The following is a 27023-nucleotide window of genomic DNA, read 5'->3' on the forward strand; positions in this document are numbered from 1 at the left end:
GTTATATTCCTATACGATTTGTTGATTTTTTTTTTTTCAGAAAAAGGTATTGGATTTTATCAAATGCTTTCTCTTCATCTATTGAGATGATTGACTGGGTTTTGACCTTTATTCCATGCATACAGTATATTATATCAATTGATTTTCAGATGTTAAACCAATCTTGTGTTCCCAGGGTAAATCATACTTAGCTACCGTATATAATCCTTTTTATGCATTGTTGAATTCAGGTTTTCAGTGTTTTGTTGAGGATAATCATATCTACAGTCATATCCGTCTTTTGTTTGCTTTTGGTATCAGGGTAATGCTGGCCTCATAGAATGAGTTGGAAAGTGTTCTCTCTCCTGAAGAGCATGTGAAGGACCTAGCACAGAGATGCTCGATAATTTCCACATGCTTGAGGAACATTGTGGATTGCATGATGTGTAGATATTTGTGGGCACCCCCAGGTAAAGGGGGTTCTAGGGAGACCCCTTAGAAACTGGAGCCGTGGCCCCTTTCAGAAGCCCAGAGACTGAGATGTATCTGGGGCCCTTACCCTTGAGATGGGCAGGTTGTTGGTGAGTCTGTTAACTGTCTTGGCAGCAAAAGGCAGTACCAATCAAGAGGAAGTATTGTTAGACCATGAGATTTTTCTGAGGTTTCAGCCCACGTGGCAAAGTCACTAATAAGTATGTGACAGTATTTCTAAGGACTTCCCAGGGGAGCAACTGACAACCCAGAAATCAGGGATTATTTGTTGCTAAAGGAGAAACACTCTTAATTAGCTACCTTCGGGGGGGTAGAAAAGGTACCGTGTGTGTGTGTGTGTGTATGTGTGTGTGTGTGTGTGTGTGTTTGAAGAATGTTCCTATTTGACTGAACATAATTACAAGATGACCTCTGAACATACTCTACTCTTTTACTAGTAAAGTAACGGCCACAATTTTATAAAGAATCAAAATAGATGTCAGGGCCGTTTCCCTAGACATCTCACTGGAAGGGACATGGAAAACAGAAACTACTAAAGACTCCTTTCAGAAATCACTCCTATTAAAGGACAATTAGATGTAGATCATGTAGATCAATCCTATTAAAGGGCAATTAAGAAAAATGTGTGTGTGTGTGTGTGTGTGTGTGTGTGTGTGTGTGTGTGTGTGTATCTGCAAACTAAGGTGGTTTTCTTTGTGTTCAAACCTCATTCTCAGCACCTTACAGGTCAGGGCACTTTGTGTTGCTTTGAAAATTTATGTTAATTATAGGGTAGAAAGTTCTACCGGGAAAATAGAGAGGAGTTTAGTTAGGTTGGGCGAAGAAGGTGAGATTGAAGCTCTCGAAGGAGGCGCTCAGGACCTGAATTCCTGAAAAGAGGCAGGATTTAGAGTGAAGACCATTCAGTTTCCCACACTGGCCTCCTGGGAGGCAGGGACAGACATTCACTTGGGTAATATCGTTATGGACAAAGCACTTAGGATATGTTTGTGATTTTGCAGTTGCGCAAGCTTGAAGGTGCTCCCTTCAAGTCACTGTTTCCTTCCTTAAATCACAAGCACTTAGAACTTGAAAACTGCCCATTAGACAAAAATCCGTAACATCTAGCAATGCTGCCACTAATCAACAGACTGTATTCCAGAAACTCCTTTAGCATAGGAAGGAAGAAGGGAGGAGCAGTAGGAAGGGGTTTTCCAGAGAGGGCGATGGTGTGCTATGGGAGGGTGGGCCCTGGGAGAGCACTCAGGAAACCAGGGCTCTACATTTGGTTTTGTAATGTAACTTTGGGCAAGTTCCTTCAATTCTTCGCACCTAACCTGAACATCGAAAGAGCTGAGCCCAAATTATTTTCCAGTCCTAACGATCTGAGTCCCTGAATGGCGAGATTTACGGAGCCGGGGAGTTTTGGCTGTTTGGGGCACTGGTGTATCTCCGATCGACTCTACACGCCCCAGGGTAGGCATTTGCTAACTACTGAATGGGATGCATAATATTTTGGAAGGCACTGTCTCCTTTTGTGCCATCGGGCGGACGGTGGTTTTCTAATCCTATAGCTCATGGAGCACAGGGAGAGAAGGAAAGGAGAAGGGGTGGTCTGTCTCCAGCCCTGTCCATAGACTTTTAAGACCAGAGACTCCGACATGCCCCTGGGCGATCAGGCTTCTAAGAGGTGAAAGGATTTACAAGCCCTGGACCTGAGGCATCTCTTCCCTTGTGGGCAGGCCCCCCTGCAAGAAACTTAATCTGGACACTGGGTAACTGCCTTCCCATCAGCGGCCACTTCTTCAATGTCAACATCAAGCAAGCAGCATCTTGCTGCTGCCTCCGTGTGTACGCAGATCACCCGGGGCACGTCTCATGAATGTCTTTGTTCCTGAGGAGTTCACTAATCAGAGCATCCCCGGGAAGCCTGCTGTATTAGAATTGGGAAATTCTTCTCAGTGAAGCAGTGGCTGAAAAAAAGCCGTTTTGTGGCTTCTCTCTGTCCCTCAGGGCTTTCCACTTTTCCTATCCAGCCCCATTTTCTCAACACGTGAATGTTTCTACTCTTCAGAACGGGTGAACGGTAGAGTTTTTCCGCCAAGTCGGAGAGGTTGGACGGCAAACTTGAGTAAGGAGGGGTTTTTTGTGTGTGGGTTTTTGGCTTCGTATTCCAATCGAAATGTCAGAAACATACCCTTCCCCCTCAGCATCGAGGGCGGCAGCCAGTTCAGTAAAGAGAAGCCCGGTGAGGAAATGCTGCTGGCGGTACTCGGGAGTCAGATCAAACATGCTGGCAATCTTCTGGTCCTGGAAACTGGAGCAGGAGCTTGAGTTCTGCACAAATGCAAGGAGCAGTTCTTTGAGTCACAAGAATGGTCTGGGGCCTCCGGGTGGCTCAGTCGGTTAAGCGCCTGACTCTCGATTTGGGCTCAGGTCATGATCTCACGGTTCGTGAGTTCGAGCCCCGCGTCGGGCTCTGTGCTGACAGTGCAGAGCCTGCTTGGGAATCCCTGTCTCTCTCCTTCCCCTCCTCTCCCCTTCTCCCCCACCTCTCTCTCTGCCCCCCCCCCACTCACGTGCACACCATCTCACGCTCTCGCTCTTTCTCTCTCAACACAAATAAATTAATTAAAAAAAAATAAAAACAAACAAATGAACAAAATCGCAACAGTCAGCGTTTACGGAGCCATGCTGCCACGAGTCTTTGCAAGCGTTGCCCAGTGCGTTCCCCACCTGACGGATGAGGAAACGGAGCTGCCCGTAGAGTGGTCACTTTGCTTTCCCCTCCCACAAACAGGGAGCTGCCAATTGGGAAAGATGAGAATAAAGCAGCCAGGGTCTCTCACGAAACGACCAATACTCCGTTCCCCACCCCAGATGGAAAGTGAAGATTCAAGTCCCAGGACACCATGTGGACAGGGAACCGGCAACGGAATCCAAGGCTGTGGCTTCGAGCAGGCAATTCTGTTGAGACTTACAAGTCCCAGGCAATTCCCGCGCTCTCCCGGGGGCGCACTTTCTACTGCACCAAGGGCATCTGACGTGTCCCTGGATATCCTTTGCTGCCGGTGGGACTGGCCTGGCCACTGGCTGGGCTTACTAACTCCCCGGGGTGGTCAGAAGGGAAACGTGGCAGAAGACCCAGGGCAAAGTTAGCACATGGGGAATCGCTGCTGTAAGTCACGTCTCCCCCAGTTCATGATGAGATGGTGACGTCGTTAACAAGTGGCTCATAGCACTTGGCATAAATGGCTAAGTTTTCTTTTTTTTTTTTTAATTAGTAAGACCAACCTTCACCTTTGTTGTTGGCATCAAGGAATACCCAACAGAAATAGAACGCAATATTGAGAAATCTTGTCTGCTGCTCTGAGCCACTGATTTGTCACCAATAAATGGAATGTGATTGTGAAACGGTATTTCCTTAAAGTTTTTTTCTAGAGGGCACTAGTCCCTTGACAAATCTATGGAGGGGGGAAGAAAGGTTTTTAGTAGTTAAATCACTTTGGGAATCAGTGCTTATTAAATATTTTTCTTCTCCACCCCTTGGGTATTTATAACTTACAGCAACAAGTTACAGACTCGTGGGTAGCCGACCGCAAAACAAACAAACAAACGAAACCAAAACCAAAAACCTGTTAATACAGGGTCTCTAGAACTTCATTGACTCTGGAGCTCTGTATTTGCATAATGCTCCTTAACATCTGGTTGACCCTGGGGCCCACTGAACCTCACCTGTGAGATACTGTTCCACAAAGAAAGATTGGCCATGTCAGTCAAAGCCTTGTCTCTAAATATGACACAGGTGTTATTTATTTAGTTTTGGCTGATAGAGAGTAAGACTCATTAGAAAATACACTCCCTATAAAAAGAATGCTTGATCAGTTTATGACAAGGTCTTCTTAGTGCTTTAAGAACTAAATTATTGGAGTCTGATTCAAGATGGGCTCAACTTGTGCTGAACTCCATTTCATAAGAGTATCAACAGAAAATTCTAGGATAGCTCAAAGACGTAACACCCATGTCAAAAACTGCTATTTGATCATTATGGAATTAATATAAAGGAATATGCCATTTCATAAATCTTAGGGTTCTGGAGTTTAGGAAAAGGAAAGTGAGCAGAGAAGATGGTCAGCCTCAAGTGGAATGACAATTAATGCCAGACAAAGGAAGCTATGTGACTTTTCTATGAATTTCTAGATTTCCGTAGCGCGTACGAATTCCTCACTCTTCCTTACCCCAGCAGAGACCCTTGAGCCTAGGAAGGAACCAGTCACGCAGCTTGTAAATGATCAGTTACATGGTACAACTTCGGGTACCACACTTGTGTGTCTCCGGATCGAGCCATCCGGTGTGAACAGCTCCATTTTTCTTTTCAGTAACAAGACCAACCTTTATAGGAATAAATGACTAGTTCAATGAAAGAGCTTGAGGAATTCTTTCAGGGATTACCTGGGAAGAGATGGAGAGGCAGGGGGACGCTGGCGCAGTATCGGCATTCATAAAGAAGAGGTTCAGATTGAGGTAATGCTCGTGGCTGCAGAGGATTCTCAGAAACTCCAGCCTCATGGAAATGAGCATCGGAAGGTTGTTGAGCTTGGCCGACAGCTGGGAGGAAAAACGAAAACAGCAAAGATGGGTTTATGACAAGGTAAATGGAGTTGAAGTTGGCAGAGGCAAAAACCTCCCTTCTCTCCGGATTAAGACAATCAACTTAATAAAAATTCATGGGACTTGGGCGCCTGGGTGGCTCAGTCGGTTAAGCGTCCAGCTTCGGCTCAGGTCACGAGCTCGTGGTTCGTGAGTTTGAGCCCCGTGTCGGGCTCTGTGCTGACGGCTCAGAGCCCGGAGCCTGCTTCGGATTCTGTGTCTTCCTCCCTCTCTGCCCCTCCCCTGCTCATGCTCCCCTCCGCCAAAAGTAAATACACATTTAAAAAATTAAAAAAAAATTAATGGGACAGTGCAACAGAGGGAAAGTTGTGTATCACAGGGAGGCCCACTGAGTTTTCATGCATAATCTTCCCCTTAATAATTCTAGCCTAGCAGCTGTCCAAAATGTGGATTCTTGACCTGACCCCCACACTTGTCAAATCTACAACACCGTGGCAAACCTGTGTTGCAAATAATCTGGACGTACGTCTTCTGTGTAACATAACATCATTCATTTCACAAAAAGGCCACTTTGTCTAAAGAACTAAATGAAAGGAGTTGACCCCATATGGGGCCGCACAAAATCCCCAGAATATGACTGGATGACTCTCATGCCACTACTGTTCTTTTGTAGTTTCTCATTAAAGGCCCCAATGGGGAGTTCTCAGACCCGTTCCCCACATAAAAGCATCCTATTATTGAAGAAAGGATGTAGCCCCTGCAAAAAAAAGTTGAGGAATTTGCCCCAAATAAGAGAGGAGGAAGTGGAGAAGAAGAAGCTGGGACGTTTCTGAGGAAGTCTTCCCTTAAACAGACAAACCATGAAAAGCACAGCTAATGAGGATCGTCAACAATACTGTCACAACACCGTATGGTGACAGGAGACCACGCTTGTGGTGAGCACTGCCTAACGTATAGAATTGTTGGATCAATACGTTGTATACCTGAAACTAATATAACACTCCACGTTAATTTTATCTCAACTTAAAAAATTAAGATGAAAACAACACCAACGAGCCATGAAATAAGCAATGAAAAGCTGACACCAGGGACACTGTGGAAGAGATCCCTTGCTTCCCTCGGGGAGAGGGACCAGTGAGGACCCAGACTCCATGGGCTGTGACTCAGAGGCAGCTTCTTTGAAGACAAAGTAGGGAAAGGATGGACCTGATAGACCTTGAACCTCTCCATATGTATCGCCATCAACACCCTTGGGCCCCCGCACGGGAAACCAAGCATCTCATCCGTGTGAACGGACATGCCTTCTCTTCTTGCACTTTCAGAGTGGTTTCATAAATGGTATCATTTTAGGAGCAACATATTTTCAACCATTTTAGGAGAAGCCATTGGGCGGTGGCTCATCCATTTTGCCTATAGGATCAAACAGTCTGTAGCTAGACATTTACCGGAAACAAAGGGATACCATTACGGATTACGTAAAAAATAAAGCATGACTTTTGTGTGAACAAAAGTTACCAGAACCTATACTCTTTGTCACCGTGTCTTGCTGGCTGACTTTGCACCTATGGATTCACCAGTAAACTGGACTGATTAGAACTTGATCTTATGCCCCTCACTGGTCACTCACCAAGAGTTGTTGGGTCAAACTAGTCAGAGCTTGAAAGCATAAGATATTTGTCCTTGAAAGAAGCCCGCAGTATAGGTATCTTAAAAACCTCCCTTGAGATTTCATTAAAGACAGAAATTTCAAAAATAATTTTGGTGATATTTAGAAAAGAGCAAGGTGCCATTCCAGAAACATCTTCCCCAAAGGTCAGGACCCGCAGTGGTAGCCTCAGTGGCACTACCCAAGGATGGGTGTTAAGTTAGTGGCACATTGAAAGTGACATCAAGGGAGTAAAAAACTAGACTTGTCTATCGTTAGTGACTATTAATAAAAGGCTAAGATCATACCCATTGTCACAAGGTCTATAAATGGCAGAAAACGTGATAGGATGTTTGAATCAGGCTATGTAAAATGACAAAACCAGAGGACTTTGGAAGAATAAAAACTTGCCTCAGGTATGATGTTCATACTGCATCTAGATAGCTGGGGTCAATGGAGTAAATCACCATTGACTGCGTCAGTGACCACTTTCGGCCTGAGGGTCGCGTTAATTGTACTAAGCAACACCCACAGATATCACTGGCAAACAGAGCACAGAGCGAAAATGTTAAAGCCTGGATAAATCTAATCCAACTCTGTCTTTTGGCCAATAAGGAAGCCACTCATGTAAAAGTTAAGCTCCCCAGATCGCAGAGGAATTTAATGGCACCACTGGGTTAAGAACACCCGCCTATAGATTCTGACGCGAAGGCTCTCTGGCAGCTGAGACAGAAAAGAGGAAGAAAAAGAGGGTAAATGAGAAGCACGCCTTACCTTAAAAGCGAAGGACAAGATGGAAAAGATAAAGAGAGAAGAAAGGAAAGCAAAAGAGAAAATCATAAAGTGCGTTTGCAGGGCGGGCAGACATCTCCTTTGGAGCGCCTCCTTTGCCTTCCGGTAATGAAAGCTGCCCACGTGTCACAGAGATTCTCTCTTTCACCAAACTCGAGTCAGGCTCCTCTGAGCTCTTTTGCAAATAGGCCTGCCCTTGGACATGTCATAGAGAGCTCGATTTCAGCAAAGATCCTCCTGAGTCAGTTTAGCCAGAGTCTCCCAGCCTCAGTATCTGACCACCTTGATATCTCACTGACTTCCCCAACCCTCATCTCTCACCAGCCCCCTGGCCTGCCTTCACCTAGAATCCTGTCAGGTTGGTTTAGCCAGAATCCCCCTCACTCCTGATATTCCTGCTTATTAATTCCCCCCCCCCCCCCCACTAATCCCCCTACTCTGCTCCCTGGCTCTAAATTCCCACTTTTCCTTATTGTATTTAGAGTTGAGCCCCATCTCCTGTACTGGAAAATCCCATTGCAATGGTCCCCACACTTATACAGATGGTCCTGAATAAAAGTCTGCCTTAGTGTTTCACAAGAGTCATGAAAAATTCTTTCTTAAACAGCAGCTAACCTCGGGTCTACCATGGTATTCTAGTATCTGCTTTCTATACGTCCAACTTTAAGTTTTGAAAAAAGGGATTAGCTTATATTTGCAAGTCATCCAGCGACCTGTTTTGAAAACCAGATTAATTTATATTGGCAATTCCTCTGATGACCCATAACCCTAAGCATTGGGGTGGCAGAGAGGAATGGCGTCGTCCTTCACCCCTCCGTGCTGGTGGAACCTGGAACGGAAGATCCATGTAGGGTCAGGAGACCGGGCTGCACAAGATGTCGGTGCTCTGAGCATTTTGCGGTTTCCTTAGGATTCTCTTTTTATAGGCGGGTTTCCTTATTAGGAGTTCCTTCAGAAAAGTCATGGTCTGTTTTCGGGAGTTGGGGAAGATCCTTTTATATTGCAAATGAGGAAGTGAGCCCCAGAAAAGTTGAGTGAATTACTCAGCATCATGAAGAGATTAACCACAGAAAGCAAAGCCTGATAGAACGGAGCGATGAGTCCGCTGTAGCCTGGAGTCAGGCAAGACTGGGTTTACCAACCACGGTCTTTCCAACCAACAAGTTATACGACGCAGCTTTCTCATTTGCAAAATGTAGAGGACACCTTGCAAGGATTAAAGATACTAGTTCTATCAGATGCTCAGCACGGTGCCTGATTCACAGGAAGAAGGCAGCCGTGGTGACGGTGCCGGTGCTGGTGGAGGGGGTGGGTGGCGGTGGCGATGGGAGTCACGGGTGGCGACAGTGCTGGTGGGTAGTGGTCACAGTGGCAGTGACAGCGGTCGTGGTGGGTAGAGGAGGAACGCGGAAGGAAAGGAGGAGCCACAACAGCAACCACTTGCAGGACACCTGCTGGGACAATTTAGGGGGACAGCGAACAAAAGAAGAATCCTCCTTAAATGTCTGAGGAGAGGGCTGTGGTAAGATGCTCCTGGGGCATGAGATATTTGCTTTGCGCTCAGTGAGGTCTGGGCTCTTTGGCAGATTCCATCAGGGTTCTTTAAAGTCCGAATTCCAGGGGCGCCTGGGTGGCTCAGTCGGTTGAGCGTCCGACTTCAGCTCAGGTCACGATCTCACGGTTCGTGAGTTCGACCCCGCGTCAGGCTCTGGGCTGATGGCTCAGAGCCTGGAGCCTGCTTCCGATTCTGTGTCTCCCTCTCTCTCTGCCCCTCCCCCATTCATCCTCTGTCTCTCTCTGTCTCGAAAATAAATAAACATTAAAAAAAAAATTAAAAAAAAATAAAGTCCGAATTCCACAGCCACATTTTAATGAATTACCCTTATATGTGAAAAGAGACCCCATGCTTTGAATTCTAGACCTGGTCTAAGAGCGAATGCCATGGTCACATGATTTCTGTTAAATGTTGCAGCAAAGAAGACCATAGCACCAACAGCCCTCGAGTCTCACACATGACCTTGTTGGCCCCTTCGGGTTGGCAAACGCTCCAGAAGTCCGTGCGGACCAGTGTGTCTAGTGAAGCCCCGAAGACAAATGACCAGAAAGCCCACAATGCACGGGAGTTAAGCTGTCTAACCTGGCAAGGAGCATACCACGGCAGTGACCATAGCACTGGAGGAGAAGGAGCCAGAAACAACACGGCTAGGTCTGTGGGACACTCACCTGGTTGCAATAGTGTTTGATGAGGTTAAATACGAAGCCACGATCCATGAGCGACAGAAGGTCGTACAAGAAGAAAGCCAGGCTGATGTTCATCTTTTCTGCCTGCTCGTTTTCCTTAAAAACAAACCAACACGTGAATCATTTTGCGGTAAGCCCCGATCATGACCAACCGAGTGCCTGGCAGGGAGGCTGGGACACACAGGTCCTACCGTGTCCCTGGGGGAGACACTGACACTGGGCAAAGCTGGTGACCCGGCAAAATTGTGGCAAAATACAAGTTAGCCCTTAACGGGTGCCAGGAGTGTTGGGTTGAATCAAGCAATACTTTATTCACTGTTAACATTTAGGTACATTTCCTTCGATTCCTTTTTTTCCTACATGTGTATGTACATAATTGAGCTCAGTCTCTATAGACAATGTTGGGCCTTGCATTTTTTTCGTTCAACGTTGTACCACGAACCTTTCCCTGCATTTTTAACATTTCTTCAAAACTAGTTTTTAATGGTGGTCTCGTATTTCTCCACGTGACTCTGCCATAAATTATTTGATTCTTGTAACTCTTGTCTTGGCAAAACGAACTTGAAACATACCCACTATCTTCAGTGAGACAAGTTGTTAATTTATAGGGTTGTTGAGAAAATCTCACCAGGATAAAGGAATTGGTTTTTACCTCAGGAATGTTTTTTTTTCCCTCCAATTAGGCAACATTCCCAGCCCAAGAGAGGTCAGAGTTACACACGGTAGAGTGACCTCTTGCATGAAATGAGACGAGGGCTTTTGTTGTGGTTACTTCTCGGTGCTCATGTTTTTGACATCTTACAGCACTTCAGAGTAAGTGGGGATTCACTTTTTCACATTTACGTCCTTTTATTCTCAGAATGAGAAATCAGCGTTCTCTGCCTCTAGTGAAAATGCGATTTGAAAATAGTTTCCTTTGGTTATGATGGGCACTTTGCAAACTCAGGCCAAGCTGAGCAGACACTGGGATGGACAGAAACCTGACACAGAGGAGTCTCCACAGTATCTTTGAGTGGTAAGTTCTCCGGCTCCAGCCGTCCCACACAGGGGCCACTCCTGGGCAGTTGACGTAACTGTCTGACTATCCTGGGCTTGGAATCATCGGTCTTGGCCTCGCTGCTAGCTGTGTGGCTTTTGGAAAATCTTTCAGTCTCACTGAGGCTCCTCGTCCGTGTCTGACAACATGGAGACTCCACTGCTGGGCTCAGAAAGTCTGCCGCGAGAAATAACCGAACGGAAATCTTCTCCTGAGCACTTCCTACTATACAAATCCTTAATAACGATAAAGGTATTAATGATGACCACTGCTGCCTCAAATTTTAGAGCTGCCTTCTAAAATTGTTCTACTTCCAGGGGCACCTGGGTGGCCTAGTTGGTTGAGCGTCCGACTTCGGCTCAGGTCATGGTCTTGCAGTTCGTGGGTTCGAGCCCCGCGTTGGGCTCTGTGCTAACGAACATCTCAGAGCCTGGAGCCTGCCTCAGATTGTGTATCTCTCTCTCTCTCTCTCTCTCTCTCTATCCCCCCCTCCCCACCCCGCATGCATATTTTGCCTCTCTCTGTCTCTCAAAAATAAACAAATGTTAAAAAAAAAAACTTTAAAATTGTTCTACTTCGTTTTATTTATTTTTAAACTTTCTATTTTGGACTAATTCCAAATACAAAGAACTGCTATATGCTCTTTAACTGATTTATCAATACTTCACATTCTGCTATATTAGCTTTATCATTCTCTTTACGTTCTCTTCATATATATATGTATATATATACGTATATATGTGTATATATACATATGTATACGTATATATGTATATATATATATAACAATTTTTTTCAGAGTTCTTTGAGAGTAGGCTATAAAAATCATGCCCATTACGCCATGATACTTCAAGAGGTATTTTCTAAGAACTAGGATATTCTGCCCATATTTATTCCCCCCAGTACCACTCCAGGGTCCCATCCAGTATAACTATACTGAGTTGTCATATTTAGTCACATTTAAATTACTGTCTTAAGATGACGCTTTTCCCTGCTGATGAAAATACAAGATGCTCAAGGTAAAAGATTGAGAGAATAAAGAATAAAAGGCCCAGTTACCTTCTGAGGTTTCACTAGAAGGGCTGCAGTCTCCGAGGTGACCACATTCACAATAGTCGTTATGTCATCTTTGAAACGGTCGGAAAAGCGAGTCCTCCGAAAATTGTCGCGTTTGTCCATGTTATGTACATACTGGGCCATGCTCTTCACCTGCAGAGGGGGTGGGGGAAATGTCAACACGGAAACCGGTGACCTGCTTCTACGCTGTGGAAAAGGGGGAAGGACTCGAAGGAAGGCTCCTGAACGGCGGACTTTCCAACTCTTGATCTGCACTGGTGGTTGCCCAAGCTGACTCTGGACAAAAAATGCTCCTGATGCACAGAAGGTTACCACGGTGGCAGGAGGTGGGAAGGATGTCCTCTTCTTGACCCCAAGTCAAGGGGCTTCCTTCTCGCAGCTCACCAAGCCAGGGAACTTCATTCTTTAGCCGCAATGCTAGAAGACTCCCCTGCTCTCAACTGCCTACGGGAAGGCAGACACAGATTGGGCTCCCGGGGCCACTCGGGATGATGGATCTCAACACACTACACAAGAGGAACTGGGTATGATACTGTCTTTGAGGTGAACTGAAGTCACCTCTGTCCCCAAAACTACAATGAGGAGAAGAAGGAAGAGATGATCCCCTTGGGTTTCAAGTTGAAACCGGGAGTAGAGTTTTCTAGAAACAATTCTATATTATGCTAGGCAGAAACTTAGCCACTATTTGGAACGGCGCCTCTAAGATAAGTTATGTTTTGAGTTCAATAAGGCTATCTGGTTTTATACATCTTTTTTAAAAAATACTTAATCGTATACTTAAAAATGTGTATTAAGAATGTGTGTTCTGATAAAAACCTGTGTGTCTGCTGGTGATTGCCTGTATTATGATAGCACAATACCAGCACCACATCCACCACAATTTAAAATGAAGATCATGGGGCCCCTGAGTGGCTCAGTCGGCTGGGCGTCCGACTTCGGCTCAGGTCATGATCTCACAGTTTGTGAGTTCGAGCCCCACATCGGGCTCTGTGCTGACAGCTTGGAGCCTGGAACGTGCTTCGGCTTCTGTGCCTCCCTCTCTCTCTGCCCCTCCCCTGCTCATGCTCTGTCTCTCTCTGTCTCAAAAGTAAATAAACATTAAAAAACATTTGTAAAGAATGACGATCATGTTTGTTTTTTGCACTTCTTCCCAAGACCCGGAGATTCGTGGGTCAATACAGGCCCCCTTGACACCCCCAGAAGTCGTGTCTGGTCCTCGTTGGAAGTTGCTTAGGGCTAGCGGGGACATTCTGATGGGCAAGGCTGGGAGTTCTTACCCTAGGATGCCTACCCTCGGAGGTCATTTCTGTGAATGTGCCCAGGCTAGTCAGAGAGTCGTTGCGAAAAAGAAATGGCCCCGGGAGTTAACCGCCCACATCTGCCTGAAGATGACGCCCTGGGTCAGAGCTGCAAGAAGGGGGGACAAAGACAGTTGTATGGGAAAATGTGTTCCAGTCCCAAGGGCCACAAGGGAGGACTCTCAGGCACTACCAGCAGATTTCTGTTTCTAAGAATGCAGGACCAAAAACTTTCATTAGCACCGAGACAAGCAGAGATAAAAAAACAAAGAGAAGGTAAAGAAGAGAATAAGAGACAGGCTGTGTGTGTTTTATGTCTTCAGATAATACCAGGGCCAGCTTGAGGAAGCCCTACAGACTTAAAATCCTAGAGCCCAGAGTAAGAACCATGGATTCTCTTCCCTGCAGGGTCCTGCTTGGTTCAGGGCACACGGAGGTGTCTGTACCCCAGAGTCTCACACACTTGGTGGGAGGGAGGACCAGAATGAGAGGTAGGCACTGGACCTCATTCTTGTCTGACAGCCGCGTCTCTCCCACTTTGCTCCTAACAAAGGACCTGGGAAGACAAGGCCTCTTTGTCTGAGCTGCCCGGATCCTGATTTTCTTCTGGCTAACTCACCCTGGGGCACCAGGCTTTTAGAACTCACTGCTATATCCGGCTCCTGCCTGCGGGGCTTGGCCACCCTACAACCGGTAAATAATTCTCACGATTCCGTACTTTCAACTGATGGCCTCTTTCCAGACTGTAAGTAACTTGCCAGCTACTGTGTCCTTGGGCTCTGCACAGAAGAACATCCACTGGAAACGCCAGTGGATGCTCGGTCTGTTATTTGCAGGTGGGGTAAGGCAGGAAAATACGATCCCCCATAGTGGTCTTCATGACCCATGCACAGCAGGGGTGCCTCTGAAGAACCCGCTGGTGCAAAACTTCATGTTGTGGCTAAACTAGGTCACCCATTGACCTGTGGGTCCCCAAAGTCTGGCCCAGCGGTTTCTCAAGGGGCACAGGGATTTGTTCATTAGCAAGTGTGAAACTGGCCCCAGGCTTGTGTTCAACACTCGGCTGCCACAGTGGCTGTTCGTTAGCGCTCGGGAATTAACGCAACTGAAGGGTGTTAAATGGCCCGCGTTGTTGGCCGAGTCTGAGGAGACGGTCCTTTCTTTCTCCTCAGGCTTCTTAGGGAAAAAAAAAAAAAAAAAAAAACGGTTTTGGTTTTTAAATAGCTTCGTGAGCATCCATGAGGCAAATGTACATGCAATGCATGCTGGACTGGATGTCCTGTCTGAGTCTGGGATCCGTTTCCTTGCAAAGTTCCGGCAAACTTTCCATTTGCCTCCACTCCGGCACCTACATCCATTGCTTGGTGTTCTGCGTCAGACTCTGAACCTTGGCAAGCTGATCTCTACGGACTACGTCTCTCAGGCCTCCTTGTCCTTGGGCTTCTGCTTGGAGTTGGCTAATGGGAGGGGACCAGCAGGGAATCAGTGAGGGAGAGGACACAGAGGTCCTGTTGTATGTCCACTCTGCTGACCTCACCGGGGCCGCGGCAAGCTTCTGCTCGTGGGGACATTTCTGTAGGAATCCAGCTCCTGCCATGGGGACCCTCTGCTCTGTCTCAGCTTTGTCTTAAGTCCCAGTTGCACTGTTCCCGGCCCTTGATCCTTTAGAGCCAGATAAAGACTCTTCCCTCCGTGCCTTGCCAACCCCATGTGCTCACACCTGGCCCAGTCGCTTTGATGAGTGCTTTCCTGTGAGGCCTTCTGAGAGATGCCAAGGCCGTCCTCCTGGGACCCTGGCACACTTTGGTTACAACACCCAGAGCCCCGGGTAAGAGCAGCGTCTTGGGTAATCTGTCTGTGGACCAACCGCTTCCATTGGCTCAGATCGGCAGGAGATTTCTTCCCAACTCCCTCCTCTGTTTAGCATCAGGGACTCCTAGAGGGAAGGAGGGCTAGCAACTTTAGCTTCCGCTTCCTCTCCCAGGGCCACAGAGTCCTAGTCAATAAGTGTGCAAGATCAAAAGCAATTTTCACCTTTTCCATGGTTCTCTGGAACCGTGGCTCCCTGCAGTTCTCCATAGCTCCCTGCAGGTAAGGGCAGTAAAGGGGCACAGACGAAGCCTTTGGCTGACCCGCAGAGCCCTCCTTACGGCCACCACAGTTGCTGCAACCCCATCTATAGACTGGGGGTGAGAGCAAACTCTGGCCTCCAGGCTGTTCGAGGACTAAACGAGACAATGCTTCAAACGGTGCCCGGCGCATGGCTGGGAAGATGCACACTACACTTCGGATGGGATTATTTTTCCCTCCTCAGGGATGCCAGCAGTTACAGGATTAGAGGAAGGACAGTCATTGTGACACCTTCCGAGAATACAGACGGAGCCCTAAGATGCCAGGTGGAGCCACTGAGCCCTCAAAAGGCTGCGTCCATTCTGGCCGGGCATGGGAGAAGCAGTGTATTCAAGGTGACTTCTGAATATTAAAGTGTCGCATGTGATTAATACATTAGGCTAAGGAAGCGTTTTGTAACTTTGAGCTTCCAAGGAGAGGCAAAGCGGCAAGAGGACTGACGTTGGACGAGAGCCCTTGAGTCTCTGGCCCTCGGGGGCTGAGCGGGCTGGGCAAACCCTGCTTCAGTCTTCGTGTCCTGTGTGTGCAATGGGGATGACTCCCCAGGGTGCTTCTCACACACAGGTCTTTACTGGGGTTTCAAGGACGTATTGAGGAGCCCTTAGGGCTGCTACTGGAACCCTGACATAGCAGAGTTTGAGAACCTCATCAGAGTTTTGGCTCTCCGGTCTCGCAATTGTGCTTATAATATGTAACTACTAAATGATATCTAAGAATGACTAGGTGACATGTGTGTGTACATATGTGTGCGTGTGTGTGTGTAAATGACGTGAGATATTTTTTAACGGGGATACCTTGGGACTTGGTTTGTTTGAGATTCCACAACATCGAATTTCGTTTTTGCCACCCGACTTTTCACGTGCCATCTGATAGATGAATTCGGTTTAAGATTATCTGCATGAGTTGTGTACAGATGGACGATGACCCGAGTGAATCTCCTTCACGTGGAGAAACTTGACAGCGAGTGGGGTGAGTACAGGGACGTACAGGAATGGCATGTTGGTGTTGATGCTTCTCACGCCTCAAGAGGGTTTCAAGGCCAGTTCATTTGCTGCCAGAGCACAGAGCTCGTGTCTCAGGGCTGACGTTGTTGCTACAACACTTGGAGGCTGTGGCCGCCCACCTTAATGAACTTGGCTTTTAAAACGGGAAATTGTGGTGCCGGCTGGGTACGAAGACCCTCGGCTCTGTCGACGCCTCGCGGGGCAGGGATGGTGTGGACTAGTGGATCTTCAGGGATGCTCACAAGTCCTCCAGGGAGACAGGTTAATGTGCACTCCTGGGGTCCTCCTCTCCTTACCTCATTCAGTAGTCCTAGGGAGGGTCTCTAGAATCCGCTTCATTTTTACTAAACACCCCCCGGGAGATTCTGTTGTTGTAAGAATTCCAGACTGTGCCTTGAAAAGATGCCTCTCTAGCAAACACCCTTCCCCAGCTAGGGGTCGGGACTCGGTGAAAAGCTCAAAGATTTGAACCCTGGAGGTTTTTGTGCCACGGGCTGACTTCCTTTTAACCCGATTGCACATCTCTTCTCATTTCCTCCCCAGGATGACTTTTATTTCTGTTTCCTTTGACCCCTTGTTGTCTAATATCTATCCTATTATTCAGTACTGTTCCCTTTTTCTTAGGCTCGAACTTACATAGATACACTAGAGCTCAGGGGGAAATCCTACCCTCTCTCTCTTAAAACAAAAATTACCGACCTAATGTCACAGCGGAAAGAGCCCAGTGACTATAAAGCTAACTCTATCACTAAATCCTAATCCACTCCTAACCCTAATCCCCGAGATTGTCTGTATATACATTTTTATGTACAACTGACTCTTGAGCAACATGGGTTTGAACGGCGAGGGTCCGCTTACATGCGGATTTTTTTTTTTTTTTGATAACTACAGTACAGTCCTGTAAATGTATTTCCTCTTCTTCATGATTGCTTAACATTTTTTCTTTTCTCCAGCCTGCTTTATTGTATGAATACAGTATATGACACACATGACGTATAAAACATGCACTGACTGTTTATGTTACTGGTAAGGCTTCCCTTCAACAGGAGGCTCTTAGTTAAGTCGTGGGGGGAGTCAAAGTTATTTCTGAATTTTCATCTTGGGGGGGATGGCGTTCCTCTCCCCTACAGTGTTCACGAGTCAGCTGTGGTTGGTATCTACGCTTGTATCCCTTTTTCGTTTAACATCATATCAAAATTTATCTCCCTTTATCAACATTGATAAAACGGATATTCTTAGTTGCTTTCTTTTCCCTTCCAGTAATGATTCAAAAACTGGGGATTAGTATTGTTCTTTTCACGCGAAAATGAAGGACTACAGCTGTGCCTTCTGCCCTTCTGGTGGAGATCTGATAGAAGTTGGAGGGTAAACAGATTTGCAAGTTTCATTTTTTTTCTTTCCCTAATAAATATCAGTTGGTGCTTGTCTGGTACCAAGCAGTGTGCTGGGGCTACAGAGAGGATCATAAAGACAGACCCAAATCCTCGCAGTTGAATAAGCAAGACGGAAAGACACATATAAATTGGGATGATTGCTGGAATGGAAATAAACAGGGTGTTTGAAGAACAGCAGGGAGGAAGACATACTACAGCATAAGCGGGTCAGAAAGGCCTCTCAGGGGTGGTGACGTTTAAGCTGAACCCCGAAGAGAAGAACCCAAAGTGTGCGTGCCTGGGCGGGGGCGGGGGATGGGAGGTAGGGAGGGGAGGGAGAATCTGAGAAAGGCTTTGAGGCTGGAAAGGCCACGGCATCTTACAAGAACCAAACTGGGAACGACGTGGCCTGAATGAAGAGAGGAGGATAGTATGAGCGCAGGTGAGAGACGGAGGGAAACACGATCGTACGAGGGCTTCATAAGCCACGATAAAACTTGGGCTTTATTTCTGGTATGCTGGAAATCGGTGAAGGGTTTTCAAGAGGAGGGCGACACGACCTGTTTAGAATCGGCAGCCCCCGTGCGAAATGACCGGGCCAGCGCAAAAACAAACACGTGCAAGGAGAAAGGAATTGTAAGAAGCACCCGGCAGACGATGGCAGCTCAGCCAGGTGTGGGGCGGTGAAGACGGCGAGAAGCTACAGGCGGGAGGGACATTCTCAAGGTGGCACTGGCAAGCATGGGTAGGAAGACGGGCAGAGGAGTGAGGCAGAGTTGGATTTTAGGGAACGATCCCGTATTTTCAGCAGGAGCAACTCGGGGGGGAAAAACGTCAGTCCCCAACCTGGGCAACTGCGCTGCCTTTCTGCAACGTGTTTCTCACGCCCTACGGGGTAGACACACAAACACGCAAGGATCTCACCAGAAGCTCGAAGAAGAACCAGGCGTACTTGAAGACGGTTTCTCTCACCATCCCGGTACTGACCACCATCTGCAGGGCAAGCTCCTCGTGGAAATGCTGGATGAGAACCAGAGAAACCAGTCTGAGATGGCAAGGGCCTTCCACACTGACACCTCTTCTCTCTAGTGGCTTGTTAGTTACTGACGCACATGTCCTAGGTGTCCCAGACCGCAGCTGGATGGCAAGGTCAGTGCTCAGGTAACCTGACATGGAGAATCTTCTAGGCAGGTGGGAGGAGGCTGGTGGTGGTATCCTGGAAGGGGGCTAGGTCTGAAGGAATGGCCTTCGCCTGGGAGTGACCCTGCAGGTGGGGCTGAGACTGTTACTTTCCTCTCGGCCCGTGGGGCAAATTATCTGTGTGACCACGTGCAAGCCATTCCTCTCTTGGCTCTCAGTTTTCTCATCTATAAATCTGTTGGTTGGTAGCAATGGTGGTCAAACTGGAATGTGCATCAGAATCCCCTGGAGGGATTGTTGAGACGCGAAGACTGCTGGGTCCGCCCTCAGGGTTTTGGATTTGGATTTGGATCTTGTAAGTCTGGGGCCAGACCTGAGAATTTGTATTTCTAACAGGTTCCCAGGTGACGCTGGTGCTGTTGGTCCAGGGACCTCAATTCGAGAACTGTTGCCTAGGTGGTATCTAAACTCTCTTCCAGGGGTGCCTGGGTGGCTCAGTCAGTTAAGCACCTGACTCTGGCTCAGGTCAGGATCTTGTGGTTCATGGGTTCAGGCCCTGCGTCGGGCTCTGTGCTGACAGCTCAGAGCTTGGAGCCTGCTTTGGATTCTATGTTTCCCTCTCTGCCCCTCCCCTGCTCTCTCTCTCTCTCGCAAAAATAAAATAAACATTAAAAAAATTAAGCTCTGTTCCAGGTAAGACAATTCTTGTTTTTATAATCGCACTATGGCATTGTAGGAAACACGATGGGTTGGGCTTATGAGATCTTCTGCATTAAACAGTGGGGAACTCAGCATTTCTCAACTCCTATGTCCCAGGGTCAGATGCTGGAAGTTCTCGGCTTTGCTCTATGTCTACACTTCCTTTTGAGTTATCTAACTGCTCAACAGCAAACGTAGCAGGTGGTGACTGTGGCATCTTTCTACATTTCCCATTCCCTGGTTTATCTGGCTACTTATTAACGCTTTGACAACAGCTTTGCTTGGGAGGAAGTTCAAGAATTAAGGGAAGGCCACCAATTCATCTCAGTTTTCCTGAGACTTGGTCTGGAAACAGAAAAGTCCTGCATCCCAGGGAACCCTTGGTCCTGGGCAAACAGAGATGGGCGGCCACCTTAACTAATGGCAAAAAATGGCATCTGCCTACTTTCGTTGGATTTCGCTAATCTGGTGATCATAAAACCGAGCATAAATATAGATGAACTATTTTTTATTGTTCTGTGGGTGAGACCTAAACTATTTGAGGGGTGCCTGGGTGGCTCAGTTGATTAAGCATCAGACTCTTGGTTTCAGCTCAGGTCTTGATCTCAGCGTCTTGAGTTTAAGCCCCACACTGGGCTCCATGCTGGGTGTGGTTGATGGGGGGGTGGGAGGGAGGGGAGGGTGGGTGATGGGTATTGAGGAGGGCACCTTTTGGGATGAGCACTGGGTGTTGTGTGGAAACCAATTTGACAATAAATTTCATATATTGAAAAATAAATAAAATAAAATAAAATAAGAAAACAAAAAAACCGATTTGAGCATCCTGATACCACATGCGAGGATACCAGCAAAATGGCAGTTAAGTCTTCAATTCAATCCCTAAAATAAAAATTGATTATAGCAAAGGCTGCCCTTGACAAACCTTTACAGCACCCACCCTGAACAGTGTGCAAGGAACCCAATTTACTATCTCATGGACATTAACATTTGAGAGTTAGTAAGCTAAAGGGAGACTCATGGAAAAACCCATGTGCAGATGGCTGGGTATTCTATTTATATCCTTAGCCGGTTAATGGCGATGGGTGCAACATGCTTAGATGTTTCAGCTTGTCAGGAGGCCCCCCCTTCATTCTTCCAGGTGAGTCAAATCTTTATCATCTTAACACACGGAAAGAAGGCGTTTGTCTGCTGTTAGGAGACTGCCAGGAAGCTCACCCCCTTGAGAGCGCCAGGAGGCGGAATGTTAATATAGCAGGTGGTCTAAGTGTGCCTATGATGTAAGTTGGCTACGCCCGGATCTTGCCCCGGTAGGAAAGACACGCTCCGCTAGCTTCAAAGGTAACCTCTGGAAAATAGGTCAGTTTGACTGCCAGAGTCTTATGGCAAGAAGAGATTAGAGGATAAGCTGCCTCTTAAAGTAATTTATGTTGCTTACCAGGCAACATTATTACAAGAACACCTTGCTCCTGACGTTACAGGAGACAGCCAAGCAGCTAAATCCTTTTTTGCTGAGCTACCGAAGAAACACTGTCTCAGCTGCCCTCTGAAATGAAAAGACTGGCTTCTGGTCATTGAAACCAGCAGGAACAAAGTCAAAACAAGGCAAGTGCAAAACCAAACGCGATGGCCTGCCTTAAGGAAGCCTGGCTGCGGGCAAACCATGGCTTTTAAAAGAGGGACGCTGTAACCAGTCACTGCAAAGCCCCAAGCTAAGTTTCAGAGTAGGTGCAAAAGTTATTGTCAGCACCTGGCCCCATCTTTTTTCACTTCTTTGAAAAGTAACTCCTGGTACCTCTCCCCAGACATAGGGTGCCTGGACTACTGAAAAGTCTGCACCCCCAGGCGCAGGCAGCACCCCCACCCCGCCACGCTTGATCTTTCCCTCACTTGGTCCAAAGGGAGCTGAGCTGAGGCTCCTTCCCTCCTTGCATGTTTCATAAACATTCCCCGTGGCGTCAGCTGTTGCAAACGGCTTACTGTGTTATCCTTCCAATCAGCATACTTAGATTTTAATAAGGGTCTTGAAAGACACTCAAGGGCTTAAGTAACTACCATAAAGGAGCAATTCTTGGGTGCCTGGCAGAGGAGAAATCCTAAGAAAGACACCCCCACCCCTTAGACCACACAGGCCGTGACTGGGGCGGGAGAATTTATTTTATATAGGATGTTCTGGCGAGCAGTTTGTAAAGTCTCTAAACTCATAAGTAAAGCTGATTAGAATGAATTAAGTTTATTCGTTATTTGAGAGAGACAGAGACAGCATGAGTGGGGGAGAGGTAGAGAGCGAGGAAGAGAAAGAATCCCAGGCAGGCTCCATGCTGTAGACTCAGAGCCTGACGCGGGGGCTTCATTTCATGAACCGTGAGATCATGACCTGAGCCAAAATCAAGAGTCGGTGCTCAACTGACTGAGCCACCCAGGCACTCCCGATTACGAAGAGTTTTGGGGCGCCTGGGTGGCTCAGTCGTTTAAGCGTCTGACTCTGGCTCAGTTCATGATCTCGCAGTGTGTGAGTTCAAGTCCCACGTTGGGCTCTGTGCTGACAGCTCGGAGCCTGGAGCCTCCTTCCGATTCTGTGTCTCCCTCTCTCTGCCCTTCCCTTTGCTTGTGCTCTCTCTCTCTCTCTCTCTCTCAAAATTAAATAAATAGACATTAAAAAGATTTTTAAAAACGAATGAATTTTGAGGCAGCATTTCCTGTCACTTGATCTAGTATTGAAATAACTGATACCTAATTATTGCCATTCACTTTTGTTGAGAACGAACTGTTCTCGGCTTACCTGCTACTGAAAAAGAAACTAATGCAGTGCTTCTAAAACCGTGTCTCTGGATGAGCGTCACCTGGGAACTTGTTAGAAATGCAAATTCTTGGGCTCCACTTCAGATCTATTGGATCAGAAACTCTGGGAGTAGGGTGCAGCCATCAGTTTTAACAAACCCTCCGGCAGGGCACCTGGGTGGCTCAGCGTATTGAGGGTCTGACTTCGGCTCAGGTCATGATCTCGCAGTTCGTGAGTTAGAGCCCCGCATCGGGCTCTGTGCTGACGGCTCAGAGCCTGGACCCTGTCTCTTTGCCCCTCCCCTGCTTGCGCTCTACCCAACCCCCTCCCCCCAAAATAAATAAACATTAAAAAAAAAAAACCCTCCAGGTACTTCTGAATGCGTGGAAATTTGGAGAACCACTCACTGAAGAGGAAACCAATCGGTCAAAAAATGGAGGATGCGGGAGAGAGCTACACAAGTGTGTGTGTGTCAGGAGGGTGAGAACGAGGGAGGAGAGCACTTTGATGGGGTCTATTATAAATCATAGCGAGAGGACACGGGCAGATTGTACTCACACTGCGGGGCTCTGTACCTTTTTGCTGGCTGGCCTTGGGGCTGTGGTCGAACTGGGAACATCACTGTTGCCAGCGCAATAGTAAGACATTCGGTTGCAGTTACGGTCAGCAGTCTGAAAAACACAAACCAGGACGAGTCTGTCCACTGACACTGGTTCACTGCACAGACGAGCCTGCGGTCTGGGAATCACAACCTCAGAACTCACTTCCAATACATTTCTGCCTTTTTTTTTTTTTTTTCTGGTTACAAAGGAAAGACAATTGCCATAAATATAAAACGAAGCAAAAAGAATGTGAGGTCACATTTAATTTTATTGCTCCTGAGATAATCACTGTTAGCAGGTTAGTGTGTAGAGTGACCCATAGTTAAAAGCCTCGTTAAGAACACGGGCTGCCGAAGTCCCTTCCCTGTTGTGACTTTATTGGGAGGGCGTGAAAAATAAAGTGTGGGAACAGCGCCTCTCTGTGGGCTAGTATGGTACTGTCGTGGGCTCTTAAAACACTGTCTTTTAAAAATTGTCAAAAACCACTGTGGACAAAACGTTCTCCCCTTGCTACAACACGATTAGAAAATTCTTAACCCAATTCACATAGAAATTTAATAATTTCGTGGGGCGCCTGGGTGGCGCAGTCGGTTAAGCGTCCGACTTCAGCCAGGTCACGATCTCGCGGTCCGTGAGTTCGAGCCCCGCGTCAGGCTCTGGGCTGATGGCTCGGAGCCTGGAGCCTGTTTCCGATTCTGTGTCTCCCTCTCTCTCTGCCCCTCCCCCGTTCATGCTCTGTCTCTCTCTGTCCCAAAAAATAAATAAACGTTGAAAAAAAAATTAAAAAAAAAAAGAAATTTAATAATTTCATTTTTATTAAGGACACCAGAATGATCAAGGCTGTCATTGATAGCTGCAGGCTATTTCCCCGCCCTTCCCCCCAGGGGCCATCAGCAAATGCTAATGCTTAAAGGGACCTTAAATATGAGGTTGGACCACGGTGTGCTGGCAAAGGTAACAATCGGCTTCTGAGGGGGAGGAGCTGGTGTGCAGCATTTGCCTATTTCTGTGCTGTAAATGCTTTCATTGTGGCAGATTTCAGGTTAACATGACGTCACTGAACAGAGCGTTGGGAAGAGATGTGTCCTAGCAAATCATTCTGTTGCATATCCTCCATACAAATACAATAGACACAAATGACCTCAAGAACACAGATAAGAGTCAAACGTAGTAAAATAGTGAGGAAGGGCGTTTCAATACTACCTTTCTAAAGTGGAATCATTTTGGGTTTATGGACAAGTTGCAAAGGTAGTACAGAGTTCTTGTGTACCCTTCTTTGCCCAGTTCCTCTCGATGTTAGTATCTTACATAACCATGATACCTTTGTCAAAACTGAGAAATTAACATGGGCTCATGACTAGCAACTAAACCACAGATTCAGATTTTACCAGTCTTTCCGCTAACGTAGAGTTTCAGTTTTAACATGCAATCCAAGATACCATATTACATTTAGATTATTTTTTAGTTAATACAGCTTATTTAATTGTTAGTTTATAGAATTTCATTTTTGACAGTGTCTGTGGTTAACATCTGGCTCAGAACATTTCAGAAATTTGACCCATCAGCTCTCAGAAGCCGTGGGTTGATTCTGGAAGTCAAAAAAGGTAGAATAGAAATAATTTCATATGGTGCACACTCTAGATTGTTAGAATCTTTGGTAGTGGATCTCTAGGTGGTTCTTAAATTCATCCATGGTTCAGAAACTCCACAGAGACGAGGAAAAGGAGGCCCGGGGCAGGATCAGACTTGCCCCTGACCCCTCAGTTGGGGGGATGATAGAGTCGAGACCCAATTCTGGTCTCCAAATCATTTTTCTCACAACACACTGTCTCCAGTGGGCGGATTTTGTAAGAGAAATTATGTCAACACCTAGGAGTTTGATTTATCATAATCAGGGGAAACGAAATTACTCTAAAAGCTTATCCATAGATCCATAGATAACTGGGGAAAAAAATTCAGATGGCAGCTTTATGGAAAAACAAACAACAATACTGAATTATACACTCAGGAGTGTGAATTTCATGATTCTATCACAATTTTGAAAAAAATGTTCAGGTGAGACACATTCTACAAAACAGCTGACCAGGACTCCTCAAAACTGTCAAGGTCATCAAATCAAGGGAAGTCTACAAAACTGTCCCAGCCAAGAGGTGACTGAGGAGCCAGGACTACAAAATATACTGTGGTATCCCGGATGGGATCCTGGAACAGAAAAGTGGCATTAGGGAAAAACGGATGAAATCTGAATTAAGATATGAAACTTTAGTTAATAAAAATAATAATGGATCAACAATAGTTAATTGTGACAAATGTACCATCCTAATGTAAAATGTTAATGAAAGAGGGACTAGGTAAGGAGTCTACAAAAACTTTCTGTACTATATTCACAACAATTCTATAAATTTTCGAGTGTTACAAAATAAAAAATTGTGCCAAGAAAAAGCAAAGAATTCATGGTAGGAAAACAAGATAGCCCAAGTCATCAACCTTCTCAGGATCTCGGTTTTTGTTTATAAAACCTGGCTTCGCTCTTTGGAACGATTATATGGGGAAATCAACTTATGGATGTGGATGAATACTTAAAAACAACAATGGCAACAACACCATTCTAGTCATCTGAAAAACCATCAAAGTTACATTTGCTTCTTTGCAAACAGAATCCATGGACCCCATGCAGCTCCATCAGCTACCCCCTAAAGATTTCCCACCAGGGGCAACTAACTGAGCAGATCTTCAAATGCCAGGCTTGCCTCTGCCCGTTGGCAGAATGGTCTCGATCACTTCCAAAGCCGAAGCCCTGAGGGCATCGGGCCAGCAGAGCAGGGGCAACGGTCCCGGTCGATTTGGTGCCGTTTTGCCAAGTTTCGGTGAAAAATGAAAAGAGCTCGCGTCACCTTTCAGGGTTTGACGCCTTCCCTACCTTTGACGACATGATGTTCTTTACCTCCTCGTCTGCTGCACAGTGTGGGCCCGCGAGGTCTGGATTACTACTGCTCATCACCCGCGCCTGCAGCAGCTTTGAACTCACGGCGGCAGCCGACGTGCGTCCAAAGGTGTGGTAGCGAGGGTCAGGGAGGCCAGCGGGGGCGCCTGCACCCCGCCAGGTACCGACATGTCAACAGAAAGAGGATCAGAGTCACTTACTGTGCTTGAAAGGGGAAGGGAGGGAGTGGAATGAAAACCCACCTGATTAGATCTTGGAATTAGGGTCTTATATCAAATGCTGGGGGAGGTCCAAGGGGGCAGTTGATAAGGTGGGAGGCAGCAGGGAGCTGGGAACACACACCTCATCCAAAGGCAGAGGCGGCTACTGAGCCAACCCCAGGGCTACTGGAGCTTCTGATGGTTCTAGACAAGCTAGAAATGTGGACTTCTAAACTTATTAATATTTACATTAAGACAGCTTTAAAAGTCCCGTGAGGTGTTCTGAGATCTGAGAATCCAAGGAATCCTCCGAGCCTCATATCAGTTTTCACCGTGATGTGTACGTCTTCAAAAGTGATTATGTGAGTCTATGAGATATTACCAGTTCTGTAAAAACTCAATCGAGGGGCACCTGGGTGGCTCAGGGAGTTAAGCGTCCGACTTCGGTGCAGGTCAAGATCTCATGGTTTGTGAGTTTGAGCCCCGCATCGGGCTCTCTGCTGTCAGCTCAGAGCCTGCTTCGGATTCTGTCTCCCTCTCTCTCTCTGCGCCTACCCTGCTCACTCTCTCTCTTTCTCAAAAATAAATAAACATTAAAAAAAAAACCTACACAAAAGACCTCAGTGGAAATTAGAGGTTTACTTGCAATGAGGCTGCGTGGACTAATAAAAACGGCAAGTTTCTTTGCTAGGTAGGACCTGGAGGTTTGTAAACTTGGTAATGCTACTTTTCATATCCTGCTGACTAGAAGCACGGGGCGATTCTTACCTCTGTAACTAATTGGGAAGACTGGAGAAAGGTACCGTTGTTATTTCAAAAGTTTAGTTTGGGGGAAATGAGGACAGGGATTTCTTTTCTTCATAATGAGCCGTTTAGGAAGCAGTGCTCACCACGGCAGTCAGATATGTGTCGTGTCCCTGGTCATTATCATCCTAGCGTCCTACATTCCTGTTGTCACTGAGCCATCTTTGAAAAGAAAAGATCCTCGCCTGCATCAGAAAT

At 46.7% G+C, this 27023-nt stretch overlaps 1 protein-coding gene across 5 annotated transcripts in view; it reads right to left on the bottom strand.

The window, feature by feature from the left end:
- The window catches only part of DOCK8 (dedicator of cytokinesis 8), a 231730-nt gene that overhangs the window by 52661 nt on the left and 152046 nt on the right, over positions 1–27023 (bottom strand). For 4 of the 5 annotated variants that reach the window (XM_045043274.1, XM_045043275.1, XM_045043276.1 and 1 more), the window contains 7 exons: positions 25798–25967; positions 22851–22946; positions 18582–18677; positions 11835–11984; positions 9722–9835; positions 4903–5058; positions 2648–2787 (listed from right to left, as the gene is read on the bottom strand). In XM_045043274.1, coding sequence (XP_044899209.1) covers positions 2648–2787; positions 4903–5058; positions 9722–9835; positions 11835–11984; positions 18582–18677; positions 22851–22946; positions 25798–25967 — 922 coding nt within the window. The remainder of the gene's footprint in view (positions 1–2647; positions 2788–4902; positions 5059–9721; positions 9836–11834; positions 11985–18581; positions 18678–22850; positions 22947–25797; positions 25968–27023) is intronic. The other variant, XM_045043273.1, reaches the window with a different exon arrangement.

This window comes from Felis catus, chromosome D4, assembly GCF_018350175.1.
Source record: "Felis catus isolate Fca126 chromosome D4, F.catus_Fca126_mat1.0, whole genome shotgun sequence".
NCBI lineage: Eukaryota > Metazoa > Chordata > Mammalia > Carnivora > Felidae > Felis > Felis catus.